The sequence below is a fragment of the Leptodactylus fuscus genome, chromosome 1 (assembly GCF_031893055.1).
Source record: "Leptodactylus fuscus isolate aLepFus1 chromosome 1, aLepFus1.hap2, whole genome shotgun sequence".
NCBI lineage: Eukaryota > Metazoa > Chordata > Amphibia > Anura > Leptodactylidae > Leptodactylus > Leptodactylus fuscus.
The window spans coordinates 22,308,383-22,325,626 of record NC_134265.1 but is presented as its reverse complement, the minus strand read 5'-3'; the positions used below and the strand labels follow the sequence as shown (position 1 = coordinate 22,325,626).

General features: G+C 41.9%; 1 protein-coding gene across 6 annotated transcripts in view; it reads right to left on the bottom strand.

Annotated features, from left to right (window-relative positions):
* The window catches only part of DCC (DCC netrin 1 receptor), a 634,243-nt gene that overhangs the window by 15,709 nt on the left and 601,290 nt on the right, over positions 1-17,244 (bottom strand). For all 6 annotated transcript variants that reach the window (XM_075267856.1, XM_075267865.1, XM_075267883.1 and 3 more), the window contains 4 exons: positions 15,657-15,816; positions 11,731-11,957; positions 10,420-10,536; positions 7,140-7,295 (listed from right to left, as the gene is read on the bottom strand). In XM_075267856.1, the coding sequence (XP_075123957.1) occupies positions 7,140-7,295; positions 10,420-10,536; positions 11,731-11,957; positions 15,657-15,816 (660 nt within the window). The remainder of the gene's footprint in view (positions 1-7,139; positions 7,296-10,419; positions 10,537-11,730; positions 11,958-15,656; positions 15,817-17,244) is intronic.

The following is a 17,244-nucleotide window of genomic DNA, read 5'->3' as shown; positions in this document are numbered from 1 at the left end:
TCACCTCCCCTGGACCTCCACCCTGGGGTATCAGAGTCAAGATACAAGATACAAACGGGCTTTATTAGCATAACTGAAGAAGAACATTTGGTGTTGCCAAAGCGAAGAATGGTTGGGGGTGGGAGAAGGTGGTGGGAGTGGGCTTGGGGGTGTGTGGTTTAGGTGGTACGTGCGTCATTGGGGTCTCGTCATTCTTGTTTGGGACTTGTGGGTATGGGTGGGTGTAGAGTGGGTAGGTGATGGGTGGGTGGGGTTTTTTAAAGGACTTTGGGGTCTTTGGGTGGTGGGTTTAATAGTCTAAGCCCGTACACATGATGTAACGCGGCGTTGATTCTGACACGTAAACTTTTCAAAACAGAATCCCATTGAGTTCAATGGGTTCCATCTTACATATGCTACACATTTAAATCAATGGGAGGCTTTTTAACCCATTGATTTCAACGGAACCCATTGAGATTCTGTTTTGAAGCGCTGATTCCGACACGAGTGTACGTGTCAGAATCAATGCCGCTTTACATCGTGTGCACGGGCCCTTACATGAACCATTAGCAGAAATAAGTTTTTCCGCTTGGCCCCCAAAGTTGTATAACTTTGATCGACGCTGCTGGTTTTCCCAGTCATTATTAAAATACATAAAAGTAATTGGTGTAAAATGACAGACAAAGCAATTTCTAAATGGAGAGGCGAGGACGCTGCCGAAATTACTCATAACAGGGCAGCGACTTCACTGCGGAATGAGAAAGAAAATACATAAAAAGGTATTTGACGGCCCCGGAGATAATACATTATCCTGGATATTGTACTGCAGCTCATCATAAAGGGTTTCATTGTCCCAATGACAATTGATTCTGCTTTATACTGTATATATATATATATATATATATATATATATATATATATATATGCAGTGCTCAGTTATACAAGCTACAATGCGCCCGCTTTATTAGGGTTCTGGTTCTGTGGGTAATATTAGGCCGTTACGATACATTTAGTGCCGACACGTCTTCTCTTTTACTTACTGTATATATAGAGTGTGATTATAGTATTTATAGTCTATGGTCCCATCTCGGTATACTCAGCACTTTTGTCTCTTTATGTTCTCTAATACCACAATTCATGACTTAAACAAGCCAGTGCGGAGCGGTAAGAGTGATTTTTAATATTTTTCTCAGTAAAACAAGTCTGTGCAGCATGGAGAGGTATTCCAGTGTAAAGCATAACCATGATATCTTACAATGCTTTCTAGTACTCTCTTGGTCAAAACAAGTCTGTACAGAATGGACAGGCAGTCTAGCATATTGCTGACCCATGATACTAATACTAACACTTTCCTGAGTAAAACAAGTCTGTGCAGCATGGAGAGGAAGTCTACTGTATTGGACAACTAAGATGTCTTCCTAGTTCTCTGCTGGATAAAACAAGTCTGTGCCACACAGAGAGGCAGTCTAGTCTACCGCAGATCCATAATATCTTCTAATGTTTCCAAAGTAAGTCAACCTGTGCAGAATGGAGAAGCAGTCTAGTGTATTGCAGATCCATAGCATCTTCTAATCAGAGGCATAACCTGAAGCTCCCAGGCCATGTGGAACAGTGTTATATTGTATGTGGCATATGGACCTTTGGGGTCCAAAACAAGCCTATACAACATTGGGAGGCAGTGAATTGTACTGCAGATTTATATATATATTTACACTTTGTAATACTTTACTGGGCAAAACAAGTCTGTACAGCACAAAGAGACTTACAAATCTTCTAATACTTTCCTGAGTAAAGCAAGTCTGTGCAGAATGGAGAGGCAGTCTAGAGTATTGCAGATTCATAATGAACCATTTATAGGCTGTCTAGAGTACTCAGGAGTCATCTTCTAATGGCCCCTAATACTTTCCTAAGTAAAACAAGCCTGTACAGCATGGAGAGGTAGTCTACTGTTCTGCAGATCTTTAATATCTTTCAATACCTTTCTAAGTAAAACAAGTCAGTGCAGCATGCAGAGGTAGTCCAATGTACTGCAGACTCATAATACACCACGTAGAGGCTGCCTAGAGTACTGTACAGTAGGTAGAGGTAGTCTACTGTTCTGCAGATCTTTAATATTTTTCAATACCTTTCTGAGTAGCACAAGTCAGTGCAGCATGGATAGGCAGTCTACTGTTCTGCAGATTCATAATACACCACGTAGAGGCTATCTAGAGTACTGTACAGTAGGTAGAGGTAGTCTACTGTTTTGCAGATCTTTAATATCTTTCAATACCTTTCTGAGTAGCACAAGTCAGTGCAGCATGGATAGGCAGTCTACTGTTCTGCAGATACCTTTCAATGCCTTTCTGAGTCAAACAGGTCAGTGCCACATACAGAGGTAGTCTAATGTACTGCAGACTCATAATACACCATGTAGAGGCTGTCTAGAGTACTGTTCAGTATGTAGAGGTAATCTACTGTTCTGCAGATCTTTAATATCTTTCTAAGTAGAACAAGTCAGTGCAGCATGGAGAGGCAGTCTACTGTTCTGCAGATACCTTTCAATGCTTTTCTGAGTCAAACAAGTCAGTGCAGCATGCAGAGGTAGTCTAATGTACTGCAGATTCATAATACACTATGTAGAGGCCGTCTAGAGTACTGTACAGCATGGAGAGGTAATCTACTGTTCTGCAGATCTTTAATATCTTTCTAAGTAGAACAAGTCAGTGCAGCATGGAGAGGCAGTCTACTGTTCTGCAGATACCTTTCAATGCTTTTCTGAGTCAAACAAGTCAGTGCAGCATGCAGAGGTAGTCTAATGTACTGCAGATTCATAATACACTATGTAGAGGCCGTCTAGAGTACTGTACAGCATGGAGAGGTAGTCTACTGTTCTGCAGATCTTTAATATCTTTCTAAGTAGAACAAGTCAGTGCAGCATGGAGAGGCAGTCTAATGTAACTTGTAGCTCTATCATGGCATAGCGTTTGTAACAGGGGGATCTGTCACTTCTCCTTACATGCTTATCTTAGAAATTAATTGGGATTTCCCATAACCATCCCTTTAACAAGGATAATGGTAACACCCACTTGTCAATTTGTATCACAAAAGAATGGCACAAAATAAAATGCTAAAAGAAGACAATGCAGAATGTCATAGGGAATACAATGACGTCAGGACGGATCCTTTTTATGCCTCTGCTATATCTTGGCTTTGTCTCTAGAATTCGCAGTGTGCGCGGTACGTGTAAATTTTTATTGATATGTTAAATTATCTCTTATCTTCTCTGTAGTTCTTGGCAAGGCGTCTACTAACAAAGCTCGGAGAGTCTTACGAGTCTACTTCAAAGAAGTCGGAGCTCCGCTCTGACAACAAAACAAAAGTAATTTGTGACAGCTCCTCAAAACCTTCGGCCAGCACGGCCCAATTTTTCCTTGTCTTACACTATTTTCTCTTGTTGAGCTTTGTAGTCTTTAAGGTGTTCGTCGTAACATCCACCACTATCAAAACAAATCCAGCTCGGCTTTTGAAAAGCAATTTGCTTGCTGTAAAAATGTTATATAGTTTGCGGAGCTGTTTGTTTCCAAGGCCGGGGAGTATTTTACCGTCATCCAACTTTGAAGTGTTCTTCTTTTGAAGGTGTAATGTGTCATAAGAGGAGCCGTAGAAGACATCCCTTGCATCATCTCCTGACTGCTCTCATCTTTGATGCCAACGCGGAACCGGGGACTTTTGATAGTCTATTAAAAAGTCGGATGAAATTTGCTACCTATAGTATGTCTGTTGCCTCTAATAATGGTTACTATATGTTCATAGAAACATACAAAACCATATGCCCCGTTCACATAACTGGGGCATATGGTCAACAGAAGAGTCTACAGTAGTCATGGGACCAATAGATAAAGAAGGCTCATTGAGATACTGTACTATCTCTTCCCTGAGTACCAAGAGGGTTGTACAGCGTTGGATTGGTCCAAAAGAGTACCAGAGGATTTTCTGGTGCGCCCAAGTTCTAATGCAATGAGAAGACACCCAAACTCAAAGAGTACTGTGGTCTATTTTATAAGATTTGATGGAGGATTGGCTCCCAAAATCTAGTGGACCCAAGGAACTGCAGTTCAACACTGAGGTCATAGCTATCTGGAGGGTCATATTATAAAGGATGCAAAGGGGATCAGAGAACATGACAAGTATAAAAGGACATCACCAGTGGCGTAACTAGGAATGGCGGGGCCCTGTGGTGAACTTTTGACATGGGGCCCCCCTGACCGCCGCACCCCTATGCACACTTTCCTGCACGTACTATTAAGCCCCATAGTGATCCCTGCACACACTATTATTGCCCCATAGTGGCCCCTGCACACACTATTATTGCCCCATAGTGGCCCCTGCACACACTATTATTTCCCCATGGTGGCCCCTGCACACACTATTATTGCCCCCATAGTGGCCCCTGCACACACTATTATTGCCCCCATAGTGGCCCCTGCACACAGTATTATTGCCCCCATAGTGGCCCCTGCACACACTATTATTGTCCCCATAGTGGCCCCTGCACACAGTATTATTGGCTCATTGGGGACACACATTTACAATTCTTAAAAGCTTTTCAGACCCCAGACTCCTTAAAAAACAATCAAAAATGCAGAGGTAGCAGCTGTCGCAGGGCCCCCTAATGTCCCGGGCCCTGTGGTAGCTTCTACCGCTGTTACCCTGGTAGTTACGTCCATGGACATCACCTAGAGGACCAGGCCAACAGTAGTGAGAAAACTACTATATACACACATGGACAAAATTGTTGTTCTCCCTCGTTTAAAAAAAAAAACAAAAAAAAACATAATGGCCACATAAATAACCTGAATCTGATCAAAGTAATAATACCGTAACCAAACTACATGTTAACAAGCCACAAAGCTTCTGGGAGAATGTTCTATGGACAGATGAGACAAAAATTCAACTTTTTGGCAAGGCACATCAGCTCTATGTTCACAGAAGGAAAAATGAAGCCTATCTTGAAAAAAACATTGTCCCTACTGTGACACATGGAGGAGGCTCTGTTATGTTCTGGGGCGGCTTTGCTGCATCTGGCACAAGGTGTCTTGAATCTGTGCAGGGTACAATGAAATCTCAAGACTATCCAGGGATTCTAGAGAGAAATGTGCTGCCTAGTGTTAGAAAGCTTGGTCTCGGTCACAGGTCATGGGTCTTACAACAGGATAATGATACAAAACACACAGCTAAATACACACAAGAATGGCTAAGAGGTAAACATTGGACTATTCTGAAGTGGCTTCTATGAGCCCTGACCTAAATCCTATTGAGCTTCTTTGGAAGTCTGGAAAAGGCCCCTGGAGCAGTTTGCTCATGAAGAGGGGGCCAAAATACCAGAAGTCTCCTTGACAGTTACAGGAATTGTCTGATCACAGCGATTGCCTCAAAGGGTTGTGCAAAAAAATATTAAGTTACTGTAACCATCATTTCTGTCCAGGGTTGTGTCATGGGGTTTATTCTTAAAAAAATTCTGTTGAAGCGAAAAGCAATGTCTGACTTCTATTTGTTCATTTTCATAGGATTTTATATATATATATATTATTGCTTTTGTCAGATTCAAGTGATTTCTGTGACCATTGTGGGGTTTTTCTTTCATTAATCGAGGGGACCAACAATTTTGTCCACATGTGTATAGCACTTGTGGGCAAACACCTATACTAGAGGTCCTTTCAGATACCATCATGTCTCTCTCAAATCTGCATTCAAGTAAAAGGAGCCGGACGCACACCTAGGTGACCCAGGAGCAATTGTGGAAAGGCTATGAAGAGGCCACTGCACTGGATCAATGGAGATCCCAGATGGAATATCGTACCAACATGCCATCATTTTACAAGATAAGAATAACCCCTTTATTATTTTTTTGATTTATTACCATTTGGATCTCAAAAAGTTCCACACTAAGAATATTTTTGCGTTGATATGAAGTACCAGTGGAGCTTAGAGTGTCCTATTCACAATTATTATGAGTTTCCCACTCCAAAAAGTTGGGGCACACCTTATACAAGATCCTACATGTCAAACTGAAACATTTTGGACTCAAAAGCAACGCTATGTGGGAAAGACCATGACCACTGCACTGTCTGCTCTTTGTTCATGGGATCAACGTGGATCCCAGAGGTCGGACCCCCACCGATCACCTAGTGATGAAATATTCTACCTAGATGATCAACGTAGATCCCAAAGGTTAGACCTGCATTGATAACCTATTAATAAAATATCCTACGTATACGATCAACATGATCCTAGAAGTCAGACCTCCCCCCATCACCTAGTGATGAAATATTCTACCTATACAATCCACATGGATCCCAGTGGTTGGACTCCCACCGATCACCTAGTGATGAGATATCCTACCTATACAATCCACATGGATCCCAATGGTCAGACCCCCACCGATCACCTAGTGATGAGATATCCTACCTATACGATTCATATGGATCCTAGTGGTCAGACCCCCACCGATCACCTAGTGATGAGATATCCTACCTATACAATCCACATGGATCCCAGTGGTTGGACTCCCACCGATCACCTAGTGATGAGATATTCTACCAATACGATCCACATGGATCCTATTGGTCGGACCCCCACCGATCACCTAGTGATGAAATATCCTACCTATACGATACACATGGATCCTAGTGGTCAGACTCCCACCGATCACCTAGTGATGAGATATCCTACCTATACGATACACATGGATCCTAGTGGTCAGACTCCCACCGATCACCTAGTGATGAGATATCCTACCTATACAATCCACATGGATCCCAGTGGTTGGACTCCCACCGATCACCTAGTGATGAGATATCCTACCTATACAATCCACATGGATCCCAGTGGTTGGACTCCCACCGATCACCTAGTGATGAGATATCCTACCTATACACCATATAACCCTTTAAGGTCTAGTTTCTAACCACATATTAAACCCAACTCACGTTACATTTTGATTTAACAGCATTTGGACCACGAAATGTTCTACACTTGGACAATTTTGTGGTAATATGAAGTTCCATTTGATCATTTACAACAACCACTAAATGACCCTCATTGACCAACCAAAAAGTTGGCCACATGGCTTTCCCAAGATCCCAAAATTATTGAACTTCATGAATTTATTTCCTTACCTCGACTAGGTCCGAATCCTCGATCCACCGAAAGAGTAGGGAAAGGAACGGGACGTAGCGTAAACTGCGGATGTGGATAGACACAGGTGGGTGATGGAAGGATTCCCGGATATTGGGCGCTTTCTAATGTGGGCACTGGTATGGCACTGACAACAGCTGTAAGAGGAAGAAGAAATCATCCTGTAGCATCCCATAGCACGTAATACAAGCTATTAGTCACATAAGCGCTCACGTACAGCAATACAAGAGTATCTAAGCCGGGGACTTAAGAAATATTAGTGTCAACTGAATGTGATCCGGCCTCCCGAGCCGATGCCATGAATCCTCGCGCCGCCTCGCCCGCAATGTAGATACGATGTAAATAAAGTACAAATCCTACAGGCTCTAATTTGTATATATGGGAAATCAATCACTATTACATCGCTCCGTATCTTTCTCTAGGTCATTATTCCGTGACCGAATCTTATTGAAAATCAGTAGAAAATTCCGCAGGTTGTTGACAATTGAATTTTGATATGACACTAATGTTAAGAGTTTGGGAGTCTGAATGTTCCAACAAATCATGTTGAGTTTTTACAACTCCGCAGTCCTATATCACAGAAGCAATTTACTGCGCGCTGTCAGCTTTTATATGCAGCCGACGAACGCCTTAACATTGGGGAAAGGAGATAAACAAAACAGATTTGGCCTCCGCCTGCCGCTATATTTTCGTGTGATATTGTACGCATTGTCTTCGGCGGTGTATTCACTGCAATGTATTACTAGAGGAAAAGGGAAGAAAATTGAATTATCCTAAGTTATTGTCGCCAACGTGTCAGCGTGAAAACCATTTCCTATCGGCGGTCGGTATTATCAGTCTCGTAAGGGACAAGGTCTTGAAATATTGTTTTTTTTTTAATGTTTTTAGGATATTGTATGACATGTTATATAAACCTATAAAGATGTGCTACGGCTCCTCCCGACATGCGGTAGGTAAAATTTGACATGACCCATGACTCACTCACAACGTCAATGTCATATGGGAAGACCGGTGTGGACCAATTGTGTCATCAAACGCACTTGACTTTGGGCTACTTTTGAGGTCATTGTCTAAGTTATCCCTTTATCTTTTGCACAAGGATCTTGACATCACTGTAGAGGACCATTAAGGCACACGGGGTATTTTGGACCGGAACCTGAGCCGGAGGCCGTCTCAGGTTCTAGTCCAAAATACGGGTAGCTGCAACTGGATGCCGGTGCAATGCAATGGAATCCAGTCATGCACTCCGCTCCAGATTAGGCCCAAAGAATGGGCGTAGTCGAGGGGAGGGAGTGTCTTCAGGCGGATTGCGAGGCAAGCCTGAAGAAAGGAGGCCAGAAGAAACCGCTCCCGGAAAAAAGAACTGACCAGATCTCATTGATTTCAATGGGGGCTGTTTTTTTGTTCAGGATTTTGAGGCCAAATTTGCCTAAAAAAACTCAGTACAAACTCAACCTAAGGAGTAACTGCTGTGTTGATGACAGATGACTCAGGCAGGTGAAGACACTGGTGCATGGCAGTAAGAGAATAGGAAGGAGTCTAGTCTATTAACAGGCGAGGTCAGGGCTGGCAGAGTTTGTGCACATTTGGTAACCCAGGCAATAGGTCCGGACAGGCATAGTGGGTTCAAAGTCAAGTAACTTCAGCTTCAAAGTCAGTGAAGGTCAAACTTAATTTGCAGGAACAGGTTAACAAGCTAGAAGACAATATTGCTTAGACACCTTTCTATGGGTCCCTGAAGATGCCACTAGGGATTGGCTGAGGAATTTAACCTGTATATGCCGTGGTCTTTTAAGAATATATACAAGAATGAGCTGGGGAAAGAGGGATATGTGGGGATATGCACTGTGACAAAGTATGGACCACTACTGTTACATATGTGACGAGAATTGTAACATTGTGATATGTCAACAGCAAAACCTCACGTACTACAGAGAAGTAGACGGGAGGAATAAGGTGGCCATACACCTTAGACAACTACTACCTGAGATCATTTGGCTGATCCGTATATGTACATGCTGGAGTGGCCAGGTAGGCATGTAGTCTCAATAAGTAGAGAAGAATAAGCCACTGCCAGATATCTCTGTCCGTGGCTTATTTCAACTGTGGATAAAAATATCGGGCTTGTTGGAATCCATCTGCCATCTGGGGAGAGTCAGGATACACATGAGTTTATCCACATTAGATGGTCGGCTGGTCGCGTTGCGGGTTTGTTGGTTGGTTACCACCTAGCACAACGATCCCTTCCTTACAGATATTGGTATGGTCTACATTCTGGCCTTGTCTATCTCATATTGCAGGGTCTATGGCAGATTTTTTTTTTTTTTTTGCCTGTCGAAACATTTCTCAATTTTGGTTCCATAAAAGTCCTTTTTACTAAACATCTAGTTCCAAAAAATGTATCTTAATGCTTCAAAAATGATTGAATATTACACAGCCTTCATAGTTCTTCAAATTGGACGAATTGCTATTCATTTTGCTTGCGAATGGAAGATTTGTCTTGATTGTCCTTGGCATGAACTCATAAAAAAATTGATTTCCTCACTCCCGTAAGGCCGGGGAATCCATATCCTGCTTTACTTGACCCCATTAGTTGGCTTTTACCATTACATCATAGCAAAGTGCATGCTAGTCCTCGTAACAAAGAAATATTACAGCTTTCTACAAAGCCAAAACGCGTCAAAGGGGTTTTTACAAAAAGAGTAAAAATCGAGGCTTGTATACAATTCCACAAAGAGTCTTTGGGTTTTCTATAACTAAAGCTAAAGCACCGTATGAGCTTTCTAAGAGACTCTATGATTTGGTTCTTCACCATTTACGAGATCCACTTGAAAGAAAAGACAATTGTATCCAGTCTAGACAATGCTCTGTGTGCTAAACAGCTTGGACTCCAGACTGATACAATGTAGCAAATAAGGAGATAGAACATGGCATGGACTAGAATGGATCCATCAGCAATACCGGGACAAACTTCTATGCTAATACTTTACATTAACTACTAAAAACAGTAAATGACCTAATCTCCGATTTGGCCATGTTACTAGGACAATTTATAGTCAATGTTAGGATAGCCACAGGATATAGAAACTTTGCAGTAAAATGAAGGCAACATTTGACTTTTGGCCCATGCTGGCCTTCATACCTTGTATCATGCTACCCTACTACTGAATCATTGTCAATGTCAATGTCAAGAGGTTTCTTTAAATAATCAAGTCTAGTAGATGAGACTTTTAACAAAGACAGCATGTGTCCGACACTTACGAGGATTGTTGGACTGTGAATCCATTGGAATCATGAGTTTGGCCCTTGTGGCTCTTCGTGCAGCTAAAGATCGTTCCAGAGTTGAAATGTTACTTCCAGCCTCATCCGTGTCTGGTCCTGGAGAGAGAAGATCATATACTTTACTCTGTCTTATAATACCAGGTTGTTTTTGGATCCAAAATTCGGTGCTATTACTTACGCTATCAATGTCAACCTACCAAATAATCAATCAAACCATCATACATTATCTATCTATCTATCTATCTATCTATCTATCTATCTATCTATCTCCTATCAATCTATCTATCTATCTATATCCTATCTATCTATCTATCTATCTATCTATCTATCTATCTCCTATCAATCTATCTATCTATCTATATCCTATCTATCTATCTATCTATCTATCTATCTCCTATCTATCTATCTATCTATCTATCTATCTATCTATCTCCTATCTATCTATCTATCTATCTATCTATCTATCTATTATCTATCTATCTATCTATCTATCTATCTATCTCCTATCTATCTATCTATCTATCTATCTATCTCCTATCTATCTATCTATCTATCTATCTATCTATCTATCGCCTATCTATCTATCTATCTATCTATCTATCTCCTATCTATCTATCTATCTATCTATCTATCTATCTATCTCCTATCTATCTATCTATCTATCTATCTATCTATCTATTATCTATCTATCTATCTATCTATCTATCTATCTATCTCCTATCTATCTATCTATCTATCTATCTATCTATCTCCTATCTATCTATCTCCTATCTATCTATCTATCTATCTATCTATCTATCTATCTCCTATCTATCTATCTCCTATCTATCTATCTATCTATCTATCTATCTATCTATCTATCTATCTCCTATCTATCTATCTATCTATCTATCTATCTATCTATCTATCTCCTATCTATCTATCTCCTATCTATCTATCTATCTATCTATCTATCTATCTATCTATCTCCTATCTATCTATCTATCTATCTATCTATCTATCTATCTATCTATCTATCCCTTTGTTTACTGTCACCCCATAGCTACAAATGTATCTGTTACACAGGAATAGACTTTTTGTTACTTGCCTTAGTTGCCTACTCTAGACCCTATCCTATCGCCTACCCTACCCCCGATTATCATGAACTAATGATAAGTTTAGGATTAGCTGAATATGATGGTTTTTGGTGATTTGTTCTTATATAGAAGTCATCATTTAGATACATAGAAAAACTACATTAATGGTGTTCCCCCATGGTCCTCCATGACTCTCGTCACACGGGTGGACTACCTGAATGCGATGCGCTTTTGCTCCCTAGTTGTGACTCTGACTGGCTGTGGCTGACCGGGGTGATATCTTGACAGCTCTGTCTTGGAGATTCCCTTCCTTGAGTTTCTGATCCGGCTGTTTTTTCAATGTTCTTCATCTCCATCTCTTCGTGGTGGATCCAAAGATCTGGAGGCCTCAAATCTTTTTGACTTCCTTTCCTCTTACTGAGACTGTGCGTGGCGCGTTTCCTAATAAAACAAAATCGATATATATTATATAAGAGATGTAAAAGATGTAGAGCATGGTAAAGGAATAAACAGTCCAGCATAAGATAGACAGTCAGGGCTTTATAGTATGGCAGGGAGACAATATCCCGGCCGAGCGGGTACCTGGGGTGATGCCACTTCGGCACCAGCAGCTTACTGATCCGTACTGAAGCTTAACTTTTAGAAATGTTGAAAATGCCAGTTCTGAACATCTAAATGCTAGGACGTGATGTACCAGGGCAAAGCTTCATTTCAGACTATACAAAAAGAAAAACTCAAGCTCAGCCGTGGAGAGACGATCTGTAATTCTTTTGCCATGGGAACAGATGAGGTGAGGTCCGGGAACTTTTACATATTTCTGAGTATTTACAATCCATAACAGGAGGTAAGATGAGCCAAGACTCTAGGGTTATGAGAAGACTTTGACATGAAAACAACAATGTTGCATTGCAACATCACATCTACAGGGTCTCAATAGGGTCGCAACATAACGCGAGCATGACACAATGGTTGCCAAAAGTCCAAACCTGATGAATTTTCGGTTGCAGACTACAAGTCTCACAAATGTCTACTTTGCTAGTACCACCTCAACAGAGGACCATTTTCTGATGCAAAATTGGGTGGTCGTACTGTATACTGTATATGACCGTGAAGATATTGACCAAGCTTGCTGAGCTGGTTTGGAAACCCTTGAGTTAGAGAAAACTCAAAATTTGACTTGAGTTGGTTGGAAAACTCTACAATGGATGGAGACCTTTTGCAAACAATGTAGGCTTTAAGGGATGCTATCATTGGATACCCTTTTTTCTGACTAAGATGTAGGAATAGCCTTAAGAAAGGCTATTCTTCTCCTACCTTTAGATGTCTTCTCCATGCTGCCGTTCGGTAGAAATCTGGGTTTTCTTCGGTATGCAAATGAGTTCTCTCACAGCACTGGGAGTGTCCCCGATGCTGCGAGAGAAATTTCCATTGACACCTCCATCTTCTTCTGGAACGCCCTCTCCCTGTGTCTTCTTCCGTCCTTGGTTTCAATCTTCTAGGCCACGGGCCTCGGGCAGAGCTGACTGCGCATGCCCAGGCCACAAGAAAATAGCCAATTACACCAGCTTACTGTGTAAGCGGCCACAAGAAAATGGCCACTTACACCAGTTTACTGTGCAAGCGGCCATTTTCTTGTGGCCCAGGCATGCGCAGTCAGTTCTGCCCGAGGCCCGATGGTAGAGCTGACTGCGCATGCCTAGCAGATTGAAACCAAGGATGGAAGAATACACAGGGGGCTATCAGAAGAAGATAGAGGCGGCACTGGAGAGTTCTGGGGACGCCCCCAGTGCTGTTTGAGCGCGGAGGCCCGCCCCCAGTGCTTCGAGAGAATTCATTTGCATACTGAAGAAAACCAGGATTTCTACCGAACGGCGGCCCAAAGAAGACATCTGAAGGTAGGAGAAGAATAGCCTTTCTTAAGGCTATTCCTTTGTGTTAGGGAGAAAAAAAAGGTATCCAAAGATGGGATCCCTTTATCATAGGCACTATTAAAGGTAGCCATATACATTGGCCAAACCCAACAATTTCAGTGGTTTGAAAAAAGGGTCAGACCTTTACACAAGATTTTGTCAAAGTGGAGGATCTGCTGCCAAATCACAATCCACCTCCAGGAGAAGGTAACTGTAGTCAGGGAACCTTTCCTAATATCCACCATCACTCTCCTGCCTTGCCTCCATCCACTCCACCATCATCATTATATCCCTAGCACAACAGGAGAGCAGTGGCTTAATCCCTTCTACCTATTAAGACCACTTCTATGTCCTGCCAAGTCAGTCAGTGTCGGACTGAGGTTCTTAGGACCTTCCAAATAAAATAATTCTGGGGTACACTCTCCAAAAAATATTTGGAAATAGACCATAGTTTATTCAAAAGTCATGATTGCGTTCCTTCTGATGGACTATTATTATATTAGAGCCTAGGCCACCCTAGGCCACCGGAGTATCCTCTAGTAGTCTGGTGGGCCAGTCCAACACTGAAGCCAAGTGTGCATGTATATAGGGGTTCAGAAGGTGTATGGCCAGCTTAAAAGATTATGGACTAAACTAAAGGATAGAATACCAAAAGCTGAATGACATACGGCAGCAAAATACGCAAGCATTAGCAATTATCCATTACCAAAGGAGCATTAAGGAAGGCACAATGTTATATCGCCATGTTGTCGTCTTATATAGGGCTATATGTCATCTATGAATTTCCAAAGAGAGGGGTAGTCCGGCATCAAGATACCTTGCGGGATGATGCAGCTGCCATACATCTCCGCTGCAGCCGCTCTATAGATAGTATAACATACTGGCAACTCGAATGACTGAGCATATATTAATACACGGACAGGCTGTAGCATATGAGTGTGTGCGGGGGAGGGGGGTTCCTGAGTGGTGCCACATATGGAAAGGGTTTGATTTCCGAAATCACCCCATTAAATGCCCAGAGCAGATCTGTTACATCTGTAAGAAGGGAAGATTCTGATATATTTTTAGATGCTAAAAGTCTCGGTGGCTAAGAGCCTCATATGACACGCTTCGCAACATCTATATCGCCGAGACCTAAGAGTCAGAACGCATTTCAGTTTCCGACCAAACATCTAAATTGACTGCACAGTGAAATTCGACTTCTCAATTCTTATCTCGTGTCTCCTTGTTACCCTGCCAGCTGCTGGGGAACGGCTGTCTTGGAATAGTTTCAGAAAGACATCATTTCAGATATAATTCTTAACAAATTCAGAGACGTTTTCCTTGCTGGCTACCAAGCGCAGTCTTGTGCTCTCTCTACGGTTTTCTGCAGATTCCAGGCCAAGATTGCTGGAGGGCAGTGAGTGGAAGAAGTTGTTTACGGCTATAATGCATGGCCATGTCGTGAAGGGATGAAGAATTACAATGTCTATGGAATGGCCAAGACTGGAAATGAAGCTTAAAGATCTTGGACTCCATTGCAAAATCTATAACAAGGCCTCGACCTACTAAGTGCCATTTATAACGCCGTGGTCTTACTATGAGTCGGAGGAGGCTTTATTCCTTCACGCCCCTAGCCAACCATGGATGTCATAGATGGAAACTGATTTTAAGAACTATATAATCTACTTTAAAGGAATTTTTGTTTTATGGCCTATCTTCAGCATAGGCCTTTAATATCTGATTGGTATGGGGCCGTCAGTCAACCCCTGCACGGATCAACTGTTGGAGGGTAGGTCCGGCCCCCTTTCTATACAGTGCATACAGGCAGCTGGCTCTGTGGCTCGTATAGTGGCCAGGTGCTGGTACTGCAGCTAAGCTCCCATTGGATCCATTGCCCGGCCACTATACAAGGCAGAGTCATTTTCTTCCAATTCTAAGCATACCCCCTAAGAGCTGATCTGTGTGGGGGCCAGTTGCCACCACCCCAACTCCAAACAAATATTCCTGGGATAATCCTATTTTACTAGAATGGTGCCCAAACAATATTCTGATCCCATCATGTTAAGCTACTAGGACCCTTAGTGATCAGCAGTAATGTGTTGAGGAACTTGGCAGCAAGTATCCAATTCCTCAATAGCACTCCCAGAGGAGAGAAGAAGAATTACATCTCTTCACTTAGGTCTATAGATGGGGGTCTTAAACATTTTGTTGAAACCTTTAAGAAATATCTCAAAGACTGGTTACATACTTTCTTTGCTGTGCAGATGACCGTCTTGTGCAGATCACAGCGACTATCACCACTACCAGAATTGTGATAGCTCCAACAGTGACTACAATGATCACCAGGAGGTTGCTGTTTTTCTGAGGGGTTACACCATGAGGGGGGTGCATCTGTCCAATAGGAGGCTCTGGAGAACAAAAAGAAGAAGAGAATTAGCTTAGAAATATCTCAGTGGAAACAAAATCAGTGCATTGGAGACGACATGTGGCTTCCAGTAGAACAACTTTCTAAACATTGCATTAGAATTCATGGAAGCTTGTAGAGGAAGAGTGGGCATTGGTTTTCCCAGGTGCAATGGGGCAGCCACATGAGGATTCCTGCATACAAGAGTCTTCTCCTTGTATAATAAACTAGGTACATACAGAAGAGGAATAATGGAGTAAAGGTAGTCACTGGACCTGCCAATTTGTGGAGGAACTGGTGGCCATCTCATATGTATTATTATGAGTTTCCCAACTTTACCCTGAAGACAGATGAACAATATGGTAAACTGAACTCCAGGAGAGATGACAACAAAATGGCAAGATGTTCTAGCTCCACTATGTTGCCTACAAACACCATCATAATCACTTGAAGAAATCTACAATGAATCCTGACTAGGAGATATTTCTTGTACCACTTGCCCAATGATATCATCGATACAGATTATTTTATCCATGATTAGAAAACATGACTACTTTCCTTAAGAATGAGCTCCACTTTCTTTTCTCAGGAAGTGACATCACCTTCATTGGTTACAAGGTCATGGACCATAAGACGTGATGTCACTTTAGGAGAAAAGGAAGTGGAGTTCTTTCTGGAAGAAAAGCAGCCATGTTTTTTTATCCTGATGATGACCATCTTTGAAAAAAATTAGATTTTTTTCATACTCGAGACTTGTTTTCACTCTATGACATCCAGGATTAGAAACACAGCTACTTCCCTTCTCAGGAAATGACATCATGTCCATTGGTGATATGGTCATGGACCAGCAGAGGAAATGGAGCTCTTTGTGAAGGAAAGAAGCCATATTTTCTAATTATGGATATCAAAACATGAGATGATGACCAGCTTTGCAAACAATATGATTTTGTCATACTTGGGACTTGTTTTCACTCCATGTCATCCTAGGATTGGAAAACACGGCTACTTCCCTCATAAAAGAACTCCACTTCCTCTTCATAAGAAGTGACATCATGACCATTGGTTACATGGTCATGAACCAGAAGACGTGATATCACTTCCTAAGAAGAGGAAGTGGAGTTCCTTCTGAAGGTAAGCAGCCATATTTTCTAATTATGGATAGAAAAACATGAGATGATGACCAGCTTTGCAAACAATATGATTTTGTCATACTTGGGACTTTTTTTCACTCTAGGTTATCCAGGTTTAGAAAACATGCCTGTGCCTGCCTTCCCCTTAGAAAGAACTCCTTATCCTCTTCTCAGGAAGTGACATCATGCCCATTGGTTACATGGTCATGGACCAGAAGACCAGAAGAGGAAGTGGAGCTCTTTCTGAAGGAAAGAAGCCATCTTTTCTAATTATGGATATCAAAACATGAGATGATGACCAG